The 25,857-nt window shown below is 40.4% G+C and overlaps 1 protein-coding gene across 2 annotated transcripts in view; it reads right to left on the bottom strand.

Annotated features, from left to right (window-relative positions):
• The window catches only part of LOC109889957 (SH3 and PX domain-containing protein 2A), a 97,327-nt gene that overhangs the window by 22,815 nt on the left and 48,655 nt on the right, over positions 1-25,857 (bottom strand). For both annotated transcript variants that reach the window (XM_020481819.2, XM_020481820.2), the window contains exons 7-8: positions 22,046-22,174; positions 1,087-1,200 (exon numbers count right to left, since the gene is read on the bottom strand). In XM_020481819.2, the coding sequence (XP_020337408.1) occupies positions 1,087-1,200; positions 22,046-22,174 (243 nt within the window). The remainder of the gene's footprint in view (positions 1-1,086; positions 1,201-22,045; positions 22,175-25,857) is intronic.

Genomic DNA, 25,857 nt, shown 5'->3' with positions numbered 1-25,857 from the left:
AGCGCCCCACTGCTTTACAATACGCAGCCCATGTATCTGATGACGTCTGGCGAAAAACAGTATGACATGCCACAGTCCTTTTAGACAGACATCATAAAATACATGGGCTACAAATACTGAGACAGAAGGGCGCTATATTTCACTCGCTCGGATGCTTTATTAAAAAATGTATCTTTCTGTCGGCGAGCATCTTGGTCAAATAAATTATCAATATTTATCATTTTTATTGGGAAGGGCAAGAAGGTACGGTAGGGCGAGCCAGGCCCCGTAAGGCCCGCCCATAACTCCGGTCCTAGGAATGTGGGTCACAGTGTTTGAGTCGACACTCGTTACAGTAAATGCTTGTTTTGCCAGACTGCTGGAAAATCTGAATGTTTGCTTGGAACAGTAAGATGCAAGAAAATGATTTCCATCTTTAAAGTTGCCTACTGTAAAATAATGACTAAAACAGTTGTGGCCTTTTCCAAGATATTTGCATTTGTCTGTGAGAGAGTGGAGAGTGAAAATGCTAAGGCACTGATCAGTCTGTATGAATTTATCTCAGGGCCCGGAATAATTAACATCAGACATGACTTTACTAGCAACAGACTCATGTAAACATCTTCCTCACAGCTCAATCCCTACAGTGAACCAAACATGCACCTCTTTCATTCGTTCACCGTCCAAAACTCCAAGGAGGTAACCTCCTTTTAGTATAGAATTTCTACACTGCTACTGTAGAGTACAGTACATCACTCAGTGCACCTCAGCCCAGAGTTGTGGCTTAGGCCCTGGCAGTCCTTCTCCAGCCTATTTACTCAGGGCTGAATCTGGAGCTTGTTCAGGGGTGCTTATGGTGGATAACAGCACAGAGAAGGGTGTTCTCACTGGACGAGGGACGTGAGCATCAGTCGGAGGTGGGTCGGGGGTGGGAGTCAGACTACTGTACCCTTTTAGAGATGGGTGGGGGGAGGTTGTAGGTCCCTAAATGTCACCATGTTGTTGGAAGTGATGAAGGCTAACATGGTCGGTATTGTGGTGCAGCTTGAATACTAGATGTATTGTACAAGCTTTCTTCCTGTATTCAAAGTGGTGTGGAGCTCTTACCTTCCCCGGACTTGGAGGCGCCCAGCTCCAGGTCATCTCGTGTGTTGCTGTGGGTGTTCAGGTAGGTGGCAGGGACCCAGCCCTGCTCTTCCGCTGTACTGACAAACCACCAGCCTGGGGGCACAGAGACAGGGAGGTCAATGGAGGTACTGTAAGGTAAAAAGTGATCATACAGTACCTGGTAAATTACTGGTTATTCATTGCCTATTGGAATAGACACCTACCCTGACAATTCCAATTTTAGAACAATTATTTAGGATTAAATCAATTACCGTTGGGACTTGCCTTAAACGAGACAGATTTTGTAGGATGTTCGTTCAACATGACTAGCACAGCATCTTTCAGTACGGTTTATAAAATAATCTGATAAAGGACTCTAGAGGAGTGTTCCTCCTCCATTTCAAGAAAAATGTCTGTTCTAGTTTATAGAACCTGAATACATTTATTTTTACCTTAATTTAACTAGGCAAAGAACAGTTAAGAACAAATTCTTGTTTACAATTGTCACGATCGTTGGAAAGAATGTCGGACCAAGGCACAGTGTACTTTGAGTTCCACATAATTTATTAGCAAAGACAAAACAATAAACGAACCGTGACGACAATGCAGTGCTAACATGCAACTAAACATACACAATATCCCATAACCCACAGGTGGAAAAAATTGTACTTAAGTATGATCCCCAATTACAGACAATGATAGCCAGCTGCCTCTAATTGGGAATCATACCAAAACCCCAACATAGAAAAAACAACCTAGAACCCCACATAGAAAATATAAACTAGACTAACCCCCCCAGTCACGCCCTGACCTACTCCACCATAGAAAATAAAGGCTCTCTATGGTCAAGACGTGACAACAATGACGGCCTACCCACCCGGCCAAACCCTCTACTAACCCGGACGACCCTGGGCCAATTGTGCGCCGCCCTATGGGACTCCCGATCAACACAAAATCCATGTGTACGTGTGTGTATAGTGCTTACAGTGTGTTATCATGTGTGGGTGTGTATTTGTGTGTCTGTGCCTGTGTGTGTGTGTCACTTCACAGTCCCCGCTGTTCCATAACATGTATTTATCTGTTTTTTAAAATCTGATTTCACTGCTTGCATCAGTTGCTTGATGTGGAATAGAGTTCAATGTAGCCATGGCTCTATTTAGTACTGTGCGCCTCCCATAGTCTTTTCTGGACTAGGGGACTGTGAAGGGAACTCTGGTGTCATGTCTTTTGAGGTATGCATGGGTGCCTGAGCTGTGTACTAGTAGTTTAACAGACAGCTTGGTGCATGTCAATACTTCTCACAAATAACAGTAGGGTTCAAGTTAATCTCTCCTCTACAGGAGAGATTGACATGCAAATTATTAATGTTGGTTCACTGTGTACTTTATAGTCTCTATCCCCAAGCCCAACAACATCACATCTGGTTTGGGATGCCTTTGTGACGACATAAATCCTGATTTGGCCTTGTTTGAACTGACTTTCATCAACATCAATCATAATTTAAATGGGTGGGACGTTACTGGCAAAACACTCAACGTCTTGCTTGATTTTATTTATTTCCTTGGGATATGACTGAGTTACTCAGTCAGTTGGATACCAGACAAAGGTCTGAGTGAAAGGTACAGTATTGAGCATACACAGAACAGCTTCATCGAACAAATAATGTAAGAAAATATTGATGTTCTTAGTGCATGGAAATAAATGATGTATTAAAATGAACAGTGAGATTTAAGTTCCAGGCCTTGTGAGTCACGCATGTTTGGGTCCATTTCTGAGTCATACGGTCATTCACAGAGTGGATGTGAAACAATACATAGACCAGTTTTTTCTGTGCCTGACTGGCTTCAGCCAGTAACCTTGATCGCTATTAACTTTTTTGCACGAACCCCAGGGCTGCTGCCACGTAGGCTAATCAATACCATTTCTCTGTCGCTTTGCTCTGGAGAGGTCATGTCTGTTCTCTGCAGGAGAGTGAAGTGACAAAACACCCTCGTTAAACCTCCCCTGTGATGTGGCGCTCCACGAATGCTCTATTTGTTGTGGTAACCGGAATCCAAGATGGCTGACAGCTCTTCACAACCCTCATAAAGAAGACTGGAGGGTTCCATGGAACATTCACTGCTTCTCCAACCTCTAGACGTTCACTGACTGTCTTGTGGAGCAATGCCGTGAAATGTAAATACTTACTTGCCTAAAATTATTTATTAGAGCTATGTAAGCTAAAGCTATGTCAATAGCTATGTAGCCTATGCAGAGTTGGAAGAAACTGGAAGACACAGTATCGTCAAACTAGTTCCGTTTCCCCTGAAAACCGGATGTGGGGACTCCACTCAGATGTTTCTTTACTGCCTGCTGCGTTAGCTATTAACCTATGTGATATATCACAAAAACACTGTACTTTACAAACATGTAAACAGAACACAGAGCGCTGAGGTACAGTACACTATGATGCTGGTCATGTCTGATACGCAAGTCTGTAACCTCATGAAAGCCTATGGGACAGTCTTCACCCAAACCAATCATGGAACATAATGTTTTCAAGATCTATTATGCAATTGTATATCGTCCAATCAGGAGTATTCGAGAACAGACAGACAGATAGCAATTATAGGTATCAGGCTTACCATGAGTTGATGATGAGAGCCAGGGTCATTTAGAGGGAGAGGACTGCACTATAACGCTTTGCTACACTACAAGCGGTTTAATGTCCTTGCCACATTCAATTAAACAAGTTGACAGGCAACAGTTGCAGTGCTTCAAGGACATAGAGCAGGGATAATTATGAATAATTACAAATAATTTGTAGATGGCAAGTTGACAGCAAGAAGCCCAAACAGATATGTTTGTCTAAAACATAATAATTTCAAACCTTGCATTCATTTGTATATGATCACGTGTCTCTCTATTTTGTGTGGGAATACTTGAGAACAGATTTCTTAAATTAAAATCACTTGGAGCTGATTTCCTGGTGTTTTTAGTCTATTATGTCCCCAGAAAACTTTGAGGGCCAAATAAAACCATGCGCGGGCCAAAATCGGCCTGCGGGCCGCCAGTTGGGAAACCCTGACAGAGGCTGGGGCTAGGTTGAATATAGATTTAAAACAGGGAATTGCCGGATAACGTGCATAACTTACAAGCTGTTAGTTTGATGAAGTGGGATCCAAAACAATTGAACAGAGTGGTATTAAGATAGATTAACAACAAAGATGTTATTTGCCAACCTAGAATATCACCTATTCAATCTATATACATGGGTGAGTTGTTTAATTTGAATTTACCAATTCAATCACACATGCTGCAGCAGCTGTTAAATGTACTTTACATTGACTTTGTGTGGGTCCAGAGACTAGAAGGCTGTTTAGATCTGGCCCTGCGCCCCCACATTGGCAAAGGCTCAAGGCCCTAACAAGCCATGTAATGTCTTTACACCAAAGCTGTGGCTTCATATAAATCCTGTGCCAATAAATTAAATAGAGAACTGAGAGCTAAAGTCTACAGTACTTAGGACCGGAGCCTTTAAAATACAGCCATTTTGCTTCCCTTGTATAAGGCACGGTTGGAAGCTTGTCCAGTATACTGTCCTAGAAATACATTTTTTCTTCTTCTGCTATATCTGCAACAAGGAGCCAAATCACATGGGTATCTCATGTTGGTAGTGGTCAAGTGTCTCAATCCAGAAAACCGGTAACATTCCCAGAACATTAGCTAAGATTCCCATTAAGTTCTAGTTAGGGTTTTATCTAACATTAAGATAACATCCCAAAAACATTCAAATAATGTTTGTTTTTTTATGTTTAAAACGAAATATCCTTGAAATATTCCCCTAACATTTACTAAAATGTCATGCACAACATCTGTAACAACCACCAAAGTACATTCCCCAAAAGTTATCACTAGGTTTCTAGGTAATAAGACAATGTAGCAGTACTATTGTCCAAGCAAACCAAAACTGGTCCTGTAAAAGTTCCCAGAACATTAGTTAGGCTTCGGGCAAATGTTCTCAAAAACTGTCCAGTCGTGTTGATGATTATACAATGATTATACAATATTTACATAAAACATTTGCCTGGTGTTGCAAGAACGTTCCCAGAACACATTTTGTCATAAAATACAGTGTTACAAGTACACATCATATGAAGAGGATGGGAACATTTTAATAACTCAGAAATTGTGTTGTGTCCTTATTGACCATATTAGACAACTAAAAAAAACACTACAGCTATCCCTTGTTGGTGCAGCGAGTTAATGATGTGAATGCAGAGCTGAAGACTGCAGGTTTAATTCCATATCTTCTTTTACCATGTTTTCTCTAGACCTTTAAAAAAAATTGAGGCTCAGATATAATCTACGAAAAGATAGGATGTCTTTATTCCATCCAGATGTTTTCTAATTCAGTTATAAATGCAGAATTTAGACAAACTGTACAAAATTAAACATTGTGTAAAAATGTACTGTTCAACTTTTTTTTAAACACACCCGATATAATTCCTACTTTTGAGATGCTTGATATGTTCCCCCCCAGACTTATTTTACATAATCTGAAAAGCAAAAGTGACCCTAGATCAGCAGTCAGTCCTGGATACCTTGTAAATGTAGGCCCAGAAGTATGCAGCATAAAAAGAGGATGGGTGAAGTGATGGTGAACATGATTTCCCTGGATGAATTACATCAGCAGCATACCATCCTGCAGCATACCATCCTGCATCACACTGCTGGTTTACCTCTGAAGCTAAGCAGGGTTGGTCCCTGGATGGGAGACCAGATGCTGATGGAAGTGGTGTTGGAAGGCCAGAAGGAACCACTGTTTCCTCTGAAAAAAATAATAACCCAATGCTATAATAATATCCCAAAGCCCTCAGGCAGTAATTGGGGCATTACACTGTGTAGGGTGCAGTTTTAATGTGGGATGTTAAACGGTGTCCTGACTGTGGTCACTAAAAATCCCATGGCACTTATTGTAAAAATAAGGGTGTTAACCCTGGTTTTACGGCTAAAGTCCCAACCTGGTCCTCATACCATCATGTTCACTTAATCATCCCCAGCTTCCTATTGGCTCATTCATATTTTCCTCAGGTCGTTGCTGTAAATGAGAATGTGTTCTCAGTCAACTTACCTGGTAAAATAAAATAAAAATTGCAAAAAAAAGGAAGCATGGAATTCCTGATTGACCATCCTGACATGGCTATACTGAAAAAGAAGATGTACAGTGGCAAGAAAAAGTATGTGAACCCTTCGGAAATACCTGGATTTCTGCATAAATTGGTCATAAAATTTGATCTGATCTTCATCTAGGTCACAACAATAGACAAATAGATAGTCTGCTTAAACTAATAACACAGAAACAGTTATACGTTTATGTCTTAATTGAACACACCATCTAAACATTCACAATGCAGGGTGGGAAAAGTATGTGAAGCCTTGGATTGAATAACTGGTTGACCCTCCTTTGGCAGCAATAACCTCAACCAAACGTTTTCTGTAGTTGTGGATCAGACCTGCACAATGGTCAAGGGGAATTTTGGACCATTCATCTTTACAAAACTGTTTCAGTTCAGCAATATTCTTGGGATGTCTGGTGTGAACTGCTCTTGAGGTCATGCCACAGCATCTCAATCGGGTTGAGGTCAGGACTCTGACTGGGCCACTCCAGAAGGAGTATTTTCTTCTGTTGTTGATTTACTTCTGTTTTGGGTCATTGTCCTGTTGCGTCACCCAACTTCTGTTGAGCTTCAATTGGTGGACAGATAACCTAACATTCACCTGCAAAATGTCTTGATAAACTTGGGAATTCATTTTTCCGTTGATGATATCAAGCTGTCCCGGCCCTGAAAGCAGCCCCAAACCATGATGCTCCCTCCACCATACTTTACAGTTGGGATTAGGTTTTGATGTTGGTATAGCTGTGCCTTTTTTTCTCCATACATAGTGTTGTGTGTTCCTTCCAAACAACTCAACTGTAGTTTCATCTGTCCACAGAATATTTTGTCAGTAGCGCTGTGGAACATCCAGGTGCACTTTTGAAAACTTCAAACTTGCAGCAATGTTTTTTTTGGACAGCAGTGGCTTCTTCTGTGGTGTCCTCCCATGAACACCATTCTTGTTTAGTGTTTACCGCATCGTAGACTCATCAACAGAGATGTTAGCATGTTCCAGAGATGTCTGTAAGTCTTTAGCTGACCCTCTAGGATTCTTCTTAACTTCATTGAGCATTCTGTGCTGCGCTCTTGCAGTCATCTTTGCAGGATGGCCACTCCTAGGAAAAGTAGCAAAGGTGCTGAACTTTCTCAATTTATAGACAATGTGTCTTACCGTGGACGGATGAACATCAAGGCTTTTAGAGATACTTTTGTAAACCTTTCCAGCTTTATGCAAGTCAACAATTCTTAATCGTAGGTCTTCTGAGATATTTTTTGGTATGGTTCACGTCAGGCAATGCTTCTTGTGAATAGAAAACTCAAATTTTGTGAGTGTTTTTTATAGGGCAAGGCAGCTCTAACCAACATCTCCAATCTTCTCATTGATTGGACTCCAGGTTAGCTGACTCCTGACTCCAATGAGCTTTTGGAAAAGTCATTAGCCTAGGTGTTCTCATACTTTTTCCAACCTACACTGTGAATGTTTAAATGATGTATTCAACATAGACAAGAAAAATACAATCATGTCTGTGTTATTAGTTTAAGCACACTATGTTTGTCTATTGTTGTGACTTAGATGAAGATCTGATCAAAATTGATGACCAATTTATGCAGAAATCCAGGTAATTCCAAAGGGTTCACATACTTTTTCTTGCCATTGTAAGAGATCTTACCTGGTGGCGCAGAGGATAAAAGACTGGGCTTGGAAATCAAACATTGCAGGTTCAAACCCTACATGTGCAGAATGTCAATGTACTGCATACAGTGTAAAGAATATGGTTGGGTTTTGTATGATTAAATGCTGTTCAAATGTCCTATGAAGAAAATGCCATGCGTCTCTATATCACCATCAAATATGAATTGCCATTAAATGTGGAGAAAAAAATAACGGGGATGTCATCCAATCTACTTTCTTATGCTTTAAGTGGCTACAAATGTGCATGCTGAGAATGTTGTGTTAATAGTAGATAAAAATACAATAAAAGTTTCTAAATGTTCTGAGAACCTCCAAGACCAGGGCAAATGTATATTGCTTGAATATCAATGTAATATTATGCTAAACCTAAAACAAATGTGCTATGAGCATCATAAAAACAGACTTATTTGGAAATTGTGGAAATGTTCTGTGCAACATTTTACCTGGTAAAATAAGGGTAAAATAAAAATAAAAACCTATGTGAATATCAGACATAGCCCAGACAACTCTCATAGCTTAATTCAATATACTGGGAAACTTCAAAAACTTAGACCAGGTGTCTGCCAACATTATAGGAATGTCCTATGCAACTTAACTTAAACATTGTATAAATGCCATCACAACTGAGCATATTTTGTGTTTTGGGAACCTCTCCTTGTAATGTACCCACACTGTTCCCACAACCTAATTAAATCTTCTGGGAACCTTTAAAGAAATCAGAAAGTCTGTTCTGTAAACATTATAGCAACATCAAAATAAAGTTTTGTGCACCCTGATACGAACATCTGCTGAATGTCAGCATAACTGGACAGTTTTAGTGTTTCGGGAACCTAGTCCGTCATTATCAACACATTGTTTCTACAACCTAAAGAAAGATACTGGAAACCTTTAAAGAACAGACAATATGTATTCTGGGAATGTTCTTGAAACATCAGGTGAATGTTTTTTGCACCCCAAAAGAAACATTAAGAATCATCTGTAAAACTGGATTTCTTTGGGGGGAGGGAACATATCTTCTGTGTTGTCCCCACAATGTTCCCACAACCTAATGAAACATTCTAGGAAACTTTAAAGAACAGATTAAATATGTTCCAGGAACATTCTTGTAACATCAGCCAAAAGCTTTATACAAACATTACATTTTGGTTTGTTGGGAAGTCAAGAATGAAATTGTTAAGAATTTACAGATCAAATTGCCAATTTCATATTGGCTTGCCAGTATAGGGAACATTTTCATTTGCACTTTTATAAATTGGCAGCTGTTGAAATCAAAGCAAATATGGGAATCAGGTGTAGAAATGTGGTACCTTAATTTGAAAGTGCTTAGCTAGATGTCTGAATATACATTATGGGAAAAAAACACTGTCACTTTAAGAGGTTTGAGTAAATAAAAGCTGTTATTGATGGCTAGGACTGCCTCGACTGTATTTTTCAACCTTGTTCCCATATGGCAGGTGCTTAGGCTGAGTTCAATGATCCTCAAGAGGCAATAAAAGTATTTGGAAACACATGCCCACTACACAAGTGCTCAACGCAGGTTTATAACACGTAGGTGCAAATGACAGGAACCCAAAAAACATGCTTTTTTCAGAGCCTGTCTCTTGTCTTTCAGTAATAAATACTATTAATATTAAAGTGCTACAACTGTTTCTGTTGCATTTTCAAAAGCACATTCAAGGTGTTTTGGCAAAATGCCATCACATCATAGCTTAATTCTGCCAGTATATCTACAGTCTCTATCAGCATCCTCATCTGTCTGTATATCTATTGTATGTCTGTCATCTCTATTAACATCCTCATCTGTCTGTATATCTACTGTATGTCTGTCATCTCTATCAACATCCTCATCTGTCTGTCTATCTACCGTATGTCTGTCATCTCTATTAACATTCTCATCTGTCTGTCTATCTACCGTATGTCTGTCATCTCTATTAACATCATCATCTGTGCCTCCTGCAGCTGTATAAATCTTTATCCTCTGTGACACCGCATCTGTGTCTGTCTGCATCACTAGTTGTGCTGAGGAAGCAATGGATAAAGCAAATACTATTTTCCTTTTATACTGTAGTGTCCATCAACTAGCTTTTAGGGGCAATTGCGAGGATCCATTGCAAACACGACAAATAAACCAAAGAAACTACATTCACTTAAATCAGGAATAATTTCATAAAGTTTATGTGCAGGTCCATGCAGTGCTTATCTCCTCAGCTCCCCACTGAGTTGTGCTTAGATCCGTGCCCTATCCTTTAGATCGGTGGTTCAGTGAGACAATAGTGAGACAACAGGGTCAAACCCACAACTCTCTGGTGGAGGTCTTCTATTAATTCACTGAACCTTTAGGTCTGTTAAACTTAAAGATGGAATCCGCAGTAGGAGGAAAGAGCGCCACTTGCCACCCCACCACCATTGTTATTGCTTTTGTCGATGAGATGATCAGCGTCGCGCGTGCAGTGATGTCCGAGGGGCAAAAACTGTGTTGGTTGTTCGCAGTAACTTCTTTGTTAGTGCAATATCGCAAACGGCCGTGTTTTTTTCACCATTGAGGTTTCCTGATTTAAATGTCACAACTTTACGGCAAACAATACAAATGGTTTGTCATGACAACTTTAGTGGTTGTACTGCAAGGAAACCATGAAAAAAGTCAAATAAATTATGTTGCAAAGTTTATGTTTGCCATAGCACAGGGAGTTTATACAGGATGTACTGAACTAAAGGATACGGTTGCCAACTATCTAATTAGGATTTTAACACCTAGACAAAATGCCTATGTAAGCCTGATTTACACAGCTTGAGATGCACAGCTACAAAAACACTAACAAAACACATCTGGAAAAAAAAAAAATCCCACTGAGCACCTACTGGTTGAGCACACACTGGTGATGTGGAATCAATGTGGAAAATACATTGGATTTGAAAAAGAGCATTGAAATTAGGGTAAAACTTCAACTTAAATTAATTGATTAAAGCTGACAAACAGGTTGATGCATCAATCTAATTTCAACGTAATCATCAGAACTATGTATATGTTGAAAAAGTGCTGAAAATTCCACATAAAAAAGCTATAATATTAATACCTAGATTCAATACAACAGTTTACTGGGTGGTTGAAATGACGTAGAATTTAAGATTTGATTAGACATTTTATTTGACCTTGTTTCAATGTTGATAGTAAAATAGTTTGAATCAACATTGTTTCAACGTCGAGCTATCAACCTAAATAAAGAGGAACAGTGCCTTCGGAAAGTATTCAGACTCCTTGAATTTTACACATTTTGTTACGTTACAGCCTTATTCTAAAATGTATTAAATATTTGTTTCCCCTCATCTACCTACACTCATCTACCTGACTAGTCTCCAGTCCCTGCAGCTGAAAAACATCCCCACAGCATGATGCTGCCACCACCATGCTTCACCGTAGGGATGGTGCCAGGTTACCTCCAGAAGTGACACTTGGTATTCATCTTGGTTTAATCAGACCAGAGAATCTTATTTGTCATGGTGTGAGAGTTCTTTAGGTGCCTTTTAGCAAACTCCAAGCGGGCTGTCATGTGCCTTTTACTGAGGAGTGGCTCCCATCTGGCCACTCTACCATAAAGGCCTGATTGGTGGAGTGCTGCAGAGATGGTTGTCCTTCAGGAAGGTTCTCCCATCTCCACAGAGGAACTCTAGAGATCTGTTAGTGACCATCAGGGTTCTTGGTCACCTCCCTGACTAAGGCCCTTTTCCCCCAATTTCTCAGTTTGGCCGGGCGGCTAGCTCTAGGAAGAGTCTTGGTGGTTCCAAACTTCTTCCATTTACTAATGATGGAGGCCACTGTGCTCTTGGGAACCTTCAATGCCCCATTAATGTTTTGGTACCTTTCCCCAGATCTGTGCCTCGACACAATCCTGTCTCAGAGGTCTATAGACAATTCCTTCGACCTCATGGCTTGGTTTTTGCTGACATGCAGTGTCAACTGTGGGACCTTATATAGACAGGTGTGTGCCTTTACAAATTGTGTCCAATCAATTACATTTTTGTATATATATATATATATTACACCTTTATTCAACTAGGCAAGTCCGTTAGGAACAAATTCTTATTTACAATGACGGCCTACTCTGGCCAAACCCAGACAACGCTGGGCCGATTGTGCACTGCCCTATTGGACTCCCAATAACGGTAGGATGTGATGCAGCCTGGATTCAATCCAAGTACTGCAGTGACATCTCTTACACTGAGATGCAGTGTCTTAGACCACTGTGCCACTCAGGAGCCCACTTTACACCAGGTGGACTCCAACCCAGTTGTAGAAACATCTCAAGGATGATCAATAGAAACAGGATGTACTTGAGCTCAGTTTCAAATCCCATAACAAAGAGTCTGAATACTTATGTAAATAAGGTATTTTAGTTTTTTATTTGTATAACATTTTCAAAAATGTCTGAATATTTGTTTTCGCTTTGTCATTACGTGGTATTGTGTAGATTGCTGAGGATTTTTTTCATTTAATCCATTTTAGAATGAGGCTGTAATGTAACAAAATGTGGAAAGAGTTTAGGGCTCTGAATACTTTCTGAAATGAACTGTATATCGAAATAAAATGTGAAGCCACAGTCCAGCAACTTGAGGGTTAATGTACTTCAGTGAGAATGAGTCTACGATCCAGATGCCTACTGTTACGCCCTGACCTTAGAGAGCTGTTTTAATTCTCTATTTGGTTAGGTCAGGGTGTGATTTGGGTGGGCATTCAATGTTTTCTATCTCTTTGTTTTTGGCCGAGTGTGGTTCCCAATCAGAGGCAGCTGTCTATCGTTGTCTCTGATTGTGAATCCTACATAGGCAGCCTTTTTCCCACCTAATGTTGTAGGTAATTATTTATTTTCTGTGTGTATTTGTGTGCGCCACGTTCGGGTCACGGTCAGTTTCTGTTTACCTGTTTTTTGTGAAGGTTTCATTTTATTAAAAACATGTGGAGAGGTCTTGAAAAAGAAGGGTCAACACTGCAAATACTGGCTCTTTGCATCAACTTCATGTAATTGTCAATAAAAGCCTTGACACTTATGAAATGCTTGTAAATATACTTCAGTATTCCATAGTAAAATCTGACAAAATACCTAAAGACACTGAAGCAGCAAACTTTGCGGAAATTAATATTTGTGTCATTCTCAAAACTTTTGGCCACGACTGTAACTGAGTCAGGTTTGTAGGCCTCCTTGCTCGCACATGCTTTTTCAGTTCTGCCCACAAATGTTCTATATGATTGAGGTCATGGATGTGATGGCCACTCCAATACCTTGACTTTGTTGTCCTTAAGCCATTTTGCCACAACTTTGGAAGTATGCTTGGGGTCATTGTCCATTTGGAAGACACATTTGCGACCAAGCTTTAACTTCCTGACTGATGTCTTGAGATGTTGCTTCAATAAATCCACATAATTTCTCCTCATGATGCAATCTATTTTGTGAAGTGCACCAGTCCCTCCTGCAGCAAATCACCCCCACAACATGATGCTGCCACCCCCGTGCTTCACGGTTGGGATTGTGTTCTTCAGCTTTCAAGCCTCCCCCTTTTTCCTCCAAACATAACGATGGTCATTATAGCCAAACATTTATATTTTTTGTTTCATCAGACCAGACGACATTTCTCCAAAAAGTACAATCTTTGTCCCCATGTGCAGTTGCAAACCGTAGTCTGGCTTTTTTATGGTAGTTTAGGAGCAGTGGATTCTTCCTTGCTGAGCGGCCTTTCAGGTTATGTCGATATAGGACTTGTTTTACTGTGGTTATAGATACTTTTCTACCTGTTTCATCCAGAGTCTTAACAAGGTCCTTTGCTGTTGTTCTGGAAATTGTTATGCACTTTTCGCACCAAAGTATGTTCATCTCTAGGAGACAGAACGCTTCTCTTTCCTGAGCGGTATAACGACTGCGTGGTCCCATGGTGTTTATATCTGCGTACTATTGTTTGTACAGATGAACGTGGTAACTTCAGGCATTTGGCAATTGCTCCCAATGATGAACCAGACTTGTGGAGGTCTACAATAGTTTTTTCTTACGTCTTGGCTGATTTCTTTTGATTTTCCCATGATGTCAAGCAAAGAGGCACTGAGTTTGAAGGTAGGTCTTGAAATACATCCACAGGTACACCTCCAATTGACTCAAATTATGTCAATTAGCCTATCATAAGCTTCTAAAGCCATGGCATCATTTTCTGGAATTTTCCAAGCTGTTTAAAGGCACAGTCAACTTAGTGTATGTAAACTTCTGACCCACTGGAATTGTGATACAGTGAATTATAAGTGAAATAATGTCTGTAAACAATTGTTGGAAAAATGACTTGCGTCATGCACAAAGGAGATGTCCTAACTGACTTGCCAAAACTATAGTTTGTTAACAAGAAAAAAATGGTGGAGTGGTTGAAAAACAAGTTTTAATGACTCCAACCTAAGTGTATGTAAAATTCCGACTTCAACTGTATGTTGGATTCATGTCTCCATATCAACCCAAAATCTAAGTATATTTTAAAGTTTGATTTAGTTCTATCTAAAAAAAAAAAAATTTAAACGTTGGAACGTGAATCCAACAAATCAATCATTCATTTGTAGGCAAACCAGATATTGAATTGTGAACACAACCAAATATCAACATTTGCTTGGATAGTATATATTCTGTACATTATGGAAAAACATGTATAAGGGCTAATGGTAACTACTTCTAAACTTCCAAAGATCTAATAAACCTACATAAACCCAACCTCACTCCTTGAGAAAATTGAGACATGGCTTGTGTATGTGTGCCATTCAGAGGGTGGATGTGCAAGACAAAATATTTAAGTGCCTTTGAACGGTGTATGGTAGAAGGCACACCGGTTTGTGTCAAGAACTGCAACAGTGTTAGGTTTGGTCCACTGTATTTAAGTTTAAGTTTTACTCTAATTTCAATGTTTACAACGTTGGTTCAAATGTTATGAAAACAGTACTGGTTGATGACTTTTTCAAATCAAATGTATTTTCCACATTGATTCCACATCACATTACATTGCCAAATTATGTTGAAACAACTGATTCAACCAGTGTGTTCCCAGTGGATTCTTTGTTTTGTTTACAAAGAAAATGAATCATTAAAAACGATGCTGATTATGTAAGCCATGTGTGTCGTAATGTGGCTCTAGGGGGTGAGAAGAAAAACGGTACTGCTACAGTATGGATTTCTTTGAAAGGAGAAAGTGGAGGAAGTAAACAGATGTTTGGTTCAGACTTCAAAGTGATAAAGCTTTATTTGTATCTACTTGTATCCACTACTCTGCTCCTCTCTCTTTCTCCGAAGGAGGACAAAAGAGAGGAACCTATCTGTCGAGGAGGGCCAGCCCTATTGGTCTCCCCTACAGTACCTGTTGTCCGGAAACACTATTAGGTTAAACACTCCAGTCTCCTTTTTACTTTAATCAACATATTTAGTGCTCAAGACAAAGATGGGACACGACCAGCAACTCCAGATTTTCCTACAGTGAATATATACCATTATGCACTCATCTAAACTATAATGATATGCAGTGTAATTAACATAGTATTGAGATGCCTTCTGTTTTGACTTTTTCCACATTTTCTTACATATTAGAATAAGGCTATAACGTATTAAATACATTTTTTATCCCCCGCATCAATCTACACACAATGACTAGGCTGCCCGAAAAAAAGCCAAGATAATGGAATTCATTGCCCTTGACAATCAACCGTTCTGTCGTGGGTGATGATGGCTTTCGCCGACTGGTCAAGCACCGGTACATTACCAAGTGCTCTATTTTTCAGACGTCGCCCTACTGGAGTTACACAGTAACAGCGTCACTGCTATTAGCTACACAACATACATACATACTATGGAATGCTGTTGAGGTATTTGCGTGTCAAAAAAGATACAGTAGCACTGTCAAAGCTTTACAAAAAAAGTCTGCAAACATCGGCCATGAACGATGTGTTTTCAATACCGCGTTGGTAATAAAAGCATAATTTGTTTGACTGCAACTTCTGGGGTAGCTAGCTTTAGATTGGTACCTAGCTAGCACCAATTCAACCGCCCTGAAAACAATGACCAGTAGAAACTGCAGTCATTTTCATTATTCTTAGCAATGATTTAGGAATCCTTGTGAGAAACTATTAGCTAGGTTGCCACTTGTTCGCCTATTGAAATTGAACTTCAGTTCATTAAAATAAATAGTTAGTCAGCTACTTAACCCTGTTGTAAAGCGAACGTTATAAGCTGCTAGTTAGCTTCATCTGGCTAGTGAGGCTCGACTGGACCGGGATATGTGTTGTGAAGCTAGCCACAATAAGGATTAATCACAATAGTGGTTTTGGGGGTTTGCCTTCAAAATAAAAGTATGTCATTGACAGTGATGCAAATTAATAAAAATAGTAGAATTATGCCATACCATATATTTTGAAGGCAAACCGAAATGTCCACTGTTGTGGCTAATCCTTATTGTGGCTAGCTTCACATAGATGGGTCCGACCACCATTACTCAAATAAGAACTGTCTTATACATTAGGGTTATTTTAGATTATGACGCCTAGCTATAGGTTAGCTAGCTAACTATAGTTACTTAAACATATGTCGTTTTGCTTTGTTTTTGGGGAAGAACATTGTTTGCATCCATGAGCTAGCTAGCATTTTTTTTATGACCAGCACTGTACGTGCGCTAGACAACTTCACCAGCATAATAGCATACCTATCGACGAATCGTTGTGACATGAAATACGAGTGATAGTGTAATCAATGTGTAATAACTATGTAAAAAAATGTATGAACGTCTTAAATTATTATGTGACGTGCAGTCATTTCAGGTCCTGATTGGTCATCAAGCTTAATTGACACGTCAATGTGTTAAATAGTATATTTTTTGACACGCAAAGACCCAAACGCCGTTCCATAGCAAAGACCAAAATGGCGTTCCATAGAAAATGGTTGAGAATGAAATGACCTAACAAATGAACAACGAAACAGCACAGCAGGTAAGTGAAAGAAATAGGTTTTGATTATGTTTTACTGATAAATGGGGACATACGTAAATGCCAACAAAATAACTTTTTGGTCAGTGTGGTGTGAGTGTGTAACCTTTATTTACATAGGCAAGTCAATTAAGAACAAAATTCTTATTTACAATGACAGCCTACTCCGGCCAAACCCGGACAACGCTGGGCCAATTGTGCGCCGCCCTATGGGACTCCCAATCAGGGCCGGATGTGATTCAGCCTGGATTCGAACCAGGGCCTCTTGCACTTAGATGCAGTGCCTTAGACTGCTGCGTCCATGTGTGTGTTAACTATTTAAGTGTACTAGAACCCTTAAAAAGGCAGCTAAAATGATAAATATCGGTTATCGGTATCTGTTTTTTTTGGGGCGCAAAGGAAAATATCGGATATCGGTATCGGCCAAAAATGTCATATTGGTGCATCACTAACAATAACCCATAATGACAAAGCGAAAACAGGTTTTTAGAAATGTTTGCAAATGTATTAAGAATATAAATACCTTATTTACATAACTATTAGACTTGAAATTTGTCCATACTCTTTCCATTAATCATCCTTGAGATGTTTCTACAACTTCATTGGAGTCCTCCTGTGGTAAATTCAAAGCACTGCAGGAGAATTCAGTTTGAACTAATTCAGTTCAAGCTTCTGTAGTTATTAACACTGTATCAAAGAGGGGAAATATATCAAGTGCAATACATTCACTTTCAGTTTTTTTATAAAACACTGGGTCCAATTACCAGCGATGGTCTGTTAAGAGTGCTAGGCGAAAAACGGCATAAGAACTAATGTTGACCTAAGGAACAACCCACGCAGCACCTTAGAATATGAAAGGATCCCCTCATGGTGTGCTGTACGTAGCTTTAGAAAAGCCTTCTACAGTCCCAGGCTCTAGACAGCACAGATGGCATGTGAGATGTGCCTGATATCCCAACCCTCTAAAATGCTATTTAACTTTAATGGTTGTTCCTAAGTGTGAGGCGCCTCACGAATCCATTGGTTCATGCCCATCGTCTGGCCGTAGCCAAATGGTGTTCAACAGCTTCCTATTCACATCTCCTGTCCCTCATGAACACTGATCTACAGTATCAGAGAGGATTTAAGAGCAGAGAGTAATACAGTACGTAGGAAAGCCATCTAGTTCCTTCTCAACGTATCCATGGTCCATCAATAACGAGAGAGAGATGGGGAAGAGAATTGGGACACAGCTTTAACATTTGAGAGCCCTTAAGCAGACTAAAATACCCTACAACGTGTTCCCAGAATTCACCACTGACTGACGCAGTTATTGGTTCATTGACTGAAACACACGCAGGGTGGTACAGAGAGGCTATGAGAGCCTGAGGGGCTGACAAACCCGAGTTGCTGCCCTCTCCGCCACAGACATTCCTGGAGTTAATTTGGCAAATTACAATTCAAAAAGCTGATCTAGACTTGGAGCAAAGCCAATGTAAACGCACAGTGGTCAGAAAAGATTTAGAGGGATATTATCTGGGTTGGACTGGGCAAGGCTAGCTTAACACTGCCCTTGAGGTATATAGTAGACTAGACAACAGGCAGCATACCTCAAGAGGGAAATTCTTTACCTTTCCTACACATTTCGATAACAAGAAAAGTTCAACAGTAGACTGAAGTGTACTTGAACCTCAGAGAAATGCACTGGGTCTGTTGTGCCATTGTTCTTAATTGACCCACCTGGTTAAGTGAAGGTTAAAAAGTGGGGTGCTTGTTTAGCCTATCCTTGGTTAACATCTCTCTAACACAGTGTATATGTTGAGGAGCATCCTGGAGGATCCATTATAATGAACCAACCTCTGAACCACTAACTTTGGCAGGAAATGGCTTTTTCCATATTCCCCCTGACTCTCTCCCCACTCCACACACCTCTACTCTTCAAAGCTAGGGTCTCTCTCTGACAAGCTCTGACTTCATTCAGTTGTGAAAATAGACCATTAGAGGAATTGCAATCAAACAAATGCAAGCAACTGCAAGGGCATCAGGGATAAAAACACTGATGGAACACTTCTTTTGAGTAGCCTAAAAAGTGGCAGTTGATTTTTATGCAACGCTGAGAAAATTACATAATCAAAAACATAGATCTAGTACAAACCAGGATCCATGATTTAGCCAGCTAGATATGTTGTTTTGGTTGTTGAGTCAATTTCAAGCATATCTTTCTAAAAAATGTAAAGTTATTTCAGAATATTTCAGAATAAGTTAGCTAGTTAAGTCATTGATCTTGCTTTGTAGTATACCCCTCTGGTACCTGATCCAATAACAAGGAACACCCTCTCATGAAAACATGAATCATTATTAACTATGACAGCGACTGGAGGCCAAAAGCAGTACAGTATCAACAAACCATTGCAATGGAAAATACTGTCTTGTCCTGGTAAAGGGACATGGAACACTGATAAACCGGAGCTTGCATATATGAACTGACCTAGATTCAAAGCCCCTGTCAGAAATATATTATATAATCCAATGTAAGAAAACATGCCTTCCCTTTAGTGTAGTGGGCAATCCTTTGCATTACAATGGCATTAACCTTGGATACGGTAACAGTGAAATTCACATTTAAATTTACCTTGTACAATGAAGGTACATAGAAAGCACTTTGGTAAGTAACTCTATGTTCAAATTTGAGAACCAACATGGTAATAGGTAAGGCACAATATAATTGCACTCTTACGCCATGCATACACTACACAGACATAAGGACAAATTACATACCCAGCCATCTTATTCATGATAGCGCTCTGTAGAAGAGGAATGGTTAAATGTCAACACACCATATTCACACCCTTTAATAAATGTACAAGCCTCTAAAGACCTGCAGAACCTTTTTGGCATCATTCCACAGAGAAATATGGAGACCTTTTAGCAGCTTTGGGTTCATAAAGAGCCTATAACTAACTTGTTCACCACTGAAAGTCTGAGAGAGAAAGCAACCTGTCAGATGCCATAAAAGTCATTAACTTATTCTGTGAGAAATGGATAATAAACTAAATGGACTCTTTTACGCACACCTGGAACTGTTAGCATTGGCACAGGGCTGAGGAATGATGTCACCCACATTACAGCTTAGCCTATGCTGTCCAGGAGGTGTCAAGGCTTTAGCTAATGCAAACCATTCTGTTGAACACAACAGGCTTCAGCAAATGCTAACGGTTTTGATGAACACTACAGACATTAGCTAACGCTAAACATTCTGTATAACAAAATAGGCTTCAGCTAATGCTAACCATTTTGTTGAACACAGTACGCTGAGTGGATTGGCTTTAGCTACCTCTATAATACTTGGGAGTCCCTAGCCTACAGTGCTTTGAGTCCTTTATGTAAAATACTGTCTATATACTATTGGTTGTGTTCCTATGAATCAAACAGTGATTCAGTTAGACCTGCAGGTGGATGAACTCCCCCAGTGACACATTTACCCTGTAGTCATCAAAATGTACTGCAGCCAGTCTCCAGCACCATCCATCAAGGTCCATGCTAATTATGGAGGAAAGGACTCAGGTCAAGGCCTTGGGCAAAAGGACTTCAAGGTGTTTGGAAATCTGCCTCAAAGTGACTCCCTAGTGGGCTCAAATCCAACTGGACCAAGGCAGGAAAATAAATGGAGGAACTCAAAGGGTGGGTACAGACACTTCAAAGCAGCCAATTGACTCTATTCCTTTAGGCCTCTATGGCATGGGGTTTCACTCACACCCAATGTGAAACCAATTGCTTTCTGATCCCTGTTTCTCCTCCCCTCTGAAGAACACATGAGTCCCATTAGTGCTTTACTGTCTGGGCACACCATTAAAGCCAGGATGTCAACCTCTGTTACTGAGCCTGTCTCTCTCTCTCTAGAGGCTCATGAGATGGACATGACAAAACCTCTCATTTCATTCTGCTGAAGGGACAGTAAAACTACAGGTTTCCTTATGCTGCATCAGCTAAAACTGTGGTTCAGTTAATTGGTGAGATGTGCTTTGATGTTATAGTGCAAGGGTTTGTGAGACGCCTTAACTGCGTCAAAGTGTAGCGGCAAAAGTAAACACTGACATCATATCAAGTAAGACCATCATCAAGTGAGGCCATCCTCAAGAAAGGCAAGGCCATCCTCAAGAAAGGCAAGGCCATCCTCAAGAAAGGCAAAGCCATCCTCAAGTAAGGCAAAGCCATCCTCAAGTAAGGCAAAGCCATCCTCAAGTAAGGCAAGGCCATCCTCAAGTAAGGCAAGGCCATCCTCAAGTAAGGCAAGGCCATCCTCAAGTAAGGCAAGGCCATCCTCAAGTAAGGCAAGGCCATCCTCAAGTAAGGCAAGGCCATCCTCAAGTAAGGCAAGCCCATCCTCAAGTAAGGCAAGGCCATCCTCAAGTAAGGCAAGGCCATCCTCAAGTAAGGCAAGGCCATCCTCAAGTAAGGCAAGGCCATCATCAAGTAAGGCAAGGCCATCATCAAGTAAGGCCACTTTATAAAGAGTACATCATGTCTTTGTTTCTACTGGAGGGCATAATATGCATAATAGTCAAGAGGCAGCTCTGCGAACTTCCACCACATCTCATTGTGAAATACACTTACAGAAAAAAGACAAATTGAATGAATCTCATAACAAGGGCTAGATGAAAATCATTTTCAGTTCTTTTTGAAGATCTTAAGGGCTGTGCGTGCAGGGTTTAGCACTCCTAGCACTCAATTTTTAGAGGTTAAGCAGCTGACTCAGGACCCTGTGCAGCTGGCATAAGTCTTTCCATTAAAGTGAGCTGGATAATTAATAAAGAAGTCTGAGAGACGTTCCCCCTACAAAAGGCAACATTCTGGCCCCCAGCCTAAACCAACAAAGGGAAAAAAACAGGCCTCTCTGCAGGCCAAAGCAAGCCTCCAGATGGGGCTAAGGCACAGTTGGAAGGCTGTGGACAAAGAGGGAGGGGAGAGAGAGGGAAAGATAGGGAGAGGAGGTAACATGAGGGAAACTATCGGGATGAGGGAAAGACAGGAAACCCAGACAGAGGTGAAAATGGAAGTGCTCATGTTGATGCTGGCCGGAAAGTGTGCATGCATGTGCATCTCTGTGTGTGTGTGCGTGCATGTGTATGTGTATGCATATGCATGTGTAAGTTGGTAACTCACCGCTCTCGCTCTTATCGATGACGTCCACCAGTTCGCCGGCCTGCAGGCTGATTTCCGCTGGCTCCTGCTTCTCATAGTTGGCCACCACCATGTACTGCTCCAGTAGCATAGGATCCGCACCATCCAAGCCTGGGGTTGATGGGAAAAAACAAGCTGTCAGCCAACTCCCGGGCATGGGTCCGCGAGAGCGACTGCCGGGCACCCGCTGTGCCATAGGCCAATTTGTCAGTAGACCTTAGCCAATGGGAACACACGCTGGGCTCAGTGCATCTTCCCAAGAGTCTGGCCATATAGCTGGATCCCCCACCAGCCCAAAACCAGGGGCAGTGGAGAGTCTAAAAAGAAAACTAAAAGTCCCCCCAAAAACATCAAGCAGTTAGCTGAAGAGAATCCATTCTATGATGTTGGGGGGCCTCATCCATTGTCCAAACTTGAGATAATAAAAATAGGAATAGATGGGTTTAGGTAGAGAAAGAGAGAGGAGAAAGAGAGGAGAGCAATAGCGAGACAGAGCAGGAGCAGCAGCAGTTTATAGATGGGACAGTGTAGTGGGATAGAGGAACGGTTTCCCCTGGAAAATAAACACTGCTAAAAAGCCTCCTTCTCCTCCTCGTTGGGGCTGGAGGAAGAGTAGGGGGGTTGTGTACGCCAATCATAAGAGTCGACACCAGAGGCCTTAAATAGAACCAGATGAGTGGGCTGGAGTTGAGCTCAGGAGGCCAGGCCTCAGCTGCTATGAAACACTAGAACACAGGACTTTCATTCAGCATGGCCAATGGAAAGCTTCTTTCCTGCCCTCTCTGGGTTAACCATCTAAGCACCAGAAATGACTTCATTTTGACAATGTTGTTCAACAAGACCATAAATTTATCACTTCAAACATCCAAGAATGTGTCACTATTATAGATGAGGTTGCTCTTACACTGTGATGGCAGTTTTGCAGGGGTTTATTTCATATATCTGGCTTTTACACAAACTGTGCAGTCCCTGTTGCATTGCATGGCATTGGTGTTTATTTTATAAATCTCATACCATAAAGCAAGTTTGAACCAGAGGCTTATACCAGAGGATTGTACCATAGACTAAAGCACACTTAATATGCACAGACAGGTATTGTAAAAAATATAATAACCTAAACATCAAAAGGAAAGATCATTGGAGATAATTCTCATTTTCAAAAACGAAGCACCTGTTGCATGACTTCAAAACAGGAAATAAAATCTTCCTAACAAATTGACCCACATACCACTGTACACTGAATCTTAAAAACACTATAAATAAAATAAATATCCATAAAATAAATAAAGTTTCATAAAAAGAGGAGAGAAGTGATTCACAGATCACATAGAGTAACAAGACAGTATACAGCACATACTACGTTATCTGGATGAAAAACCAGGATATCCTTTGGCCTAAACTCCAAGCTGCTTCAAGGCTTGCCTGAGTAAACAGACGTGTAGTTTAACTGCTAACAGACAATTCAAGTATATGGATACTAAAACAGAGGATACAAAGAAAATGCAATGACATTGTCAATATACTGTTTCTCTCTTAGATTAAATCAATTACAGTATTTAGTGAAAAATAAATGAAATAGTGGAGTTCCTGTCCCAGATAAGAGAAATGTATACCAAACAAAATGTTAAACTAGATGAAGCCAAATGCGTCTAAATTAATAGATTATTCAACCTGTGGTAAACTCAGTGTCTGGAACATTGTAAAGAGAGCTCTATCTCAGACAATGGAAAATAGTGTAGCATGATTCCAGTCCAATAAAGAAGATTAGATAAGAAGTGATTGATACTGCTTGGATTAAGCTGCCAGTATAAAAGAGAGGACCTGATGACAGCTGCCAGACTAAAGATGAACATTTCCGTAAATTAGGATTATATTCACATTCTAGCAGAAACATCAAAACACTAATAAATCAACCGGATGAGCTCAGCTTCAATAGCATCCAAAATACTAACCTTGCCAATGAGTGAAGTTGAACCAGTGTGGTTCCTTTTGTGGTTTCCATTGCTTTTTCATCATTCACACAGTTATTTTCTCACCGCGAGGTTGGGCGCAGAAGCATTGGAAAGTTAATATTAGTTCAAATTTGATTGCAGATCACTCAAGGCATTTTAATAACCTGTTGGGAATTGTAAGAAGGATGGTGGAAGACAGAGGCAGGTTAATCCCATCTCTTAAAATGTTTGGACACAATATTGTAAAAAAGAAAATAGAAACAAGTTCATGATGTCATTTCCTGGTGAATATATACAGTGGCTTGCGAAAGTATTCACCACCCTTGGCATTTTTCCTATTTTGTTGCCTTACAACCTGTAATTAAAATAGATTTTTGGGGGGTTTGTATCATTTGATTTACACAACATGCCTACCACTTATTTTTTCTTGTGAAACAAACAAGAAACAAGACCAAAAAGTAGAAAACTTGAGCATGCATAAATAACTATTCATCCCCCCCAAGGTCAATATTTTGTAGAGCCACCTTTTGCAGCAATTACAGCTGCAAGTCTCTTGGGGTATGTCTCTATAAGCTTGGCACATATAGCCACTGGGATCTTTGCCCATTCTTCAAGTGAAAACTGCTCCAGCTCCTTCAAGTTGGATGTGTTCCGCTGGTGTACATCAATCTTTAAGTCATACCACATACCTCAATTGGATTGAGGTCTGGGCTTTGACTAGTCCATTCCAAGACATTTCAACGTTTCCCCTTAAACCGCTTGAGTGTTGCTTTAGCAGTATGCTTAGGGTCATTGTTCTGCTGGAAGGTGAACCTCTGTCCCAGTCTAAAATCTCTGGGAGACAAACAGGTTTCCTTCAAGAATTTCCCTGTATTTAGCGCCATCCATCTTTCCTTCCATTCTGCCACCCCCATGCTTCACTGTGGGGATGGTTATCTCGGGGTGATGAGAGGTGTTTGGTTTACGCCAGACATAGCGTTTTTCTTGATGGCCAAAAATATCAATTTTAGTCTCATCTGATCAGAGTACCTTCTTCCATATGTTTGAGGAGTGTCCCACTTGCCTTTTGGCGAACACCAAACATGTTTGATTTTTTTTCTGACCACTCTTCCATAAAGCCCAGCTCTGTGGAGTGTACCCTTAAAGTGGTCCCTATGGACAGATACTCCTCCAATCTCCGCTGTGGAGCTTTGCAACTCCTTCAGGGTTATCTTTGGTCTCTTTGTTGCCTCTCTGATTAATGTCCTCCTTGCCTGGTCTGTGAGTTTTAGTGGGTGGCCCTCTCTTGGCAGGTTTGTTGTGGTGCCCTATTCTTTACATTTTTTAATAATGGGTTTAAATGGCGCTCCTTGGGATGTTCAGATTCGGATACTTTTTATAACCCATCCCTGATCTGTACTTCTCCACAACTTCATTCCTGACCTGTTTGGAGAGCTCCTTGGTCTTCATGGTGCCGCTTGCTTGGTGTTGCCCCTTGCTTAGTGGTATTGCAGACTCTGGGGCCTTTCAGAACAGATGTATATATACTGAGATCATGCGACACTTAGATTGCACACAGGTTGACTTTATTTAACTAATTATGTGACTTCTGAAGGTAATTGGTTGCAATATATGTTATTTAGGGGCTTCATAGCAAAGGGGGTGAATACATATGCACGCACCACTTTTCCTTTTTTATTCTATATTTAAAAAAAAATGAAACTTCACTTCACCTTTTGGACTATTTTGTGTATGTCCATTACATGAAATCCAAATTAAAATCAATTAAAAATTACAGGTTGTAATGCAAAAAAAATAGGGAAAACACCAAGGGGATGAATACTTTTGCAAGGCACTGTATAT

The sequence above is a fragment of the Oncorhynchus kisutch genome, linkage group LG4, assembly GCF_002021735.2.
Source record: "Oncorhynchus kisutch isolate 150728-3 linkage group LG4, Okis_V2, whole genome shotgun sequence".
Lineage (NCBI taxonomy): Eukaryota > Metazoa > Chordata > Actinopteri > Salmoniformes > Salmonidae > Oncorhynchus > Oncorhynchus kisutch.
This window is presented reverse-complemented; position numbering and strand designations above follow the sequence as displayed.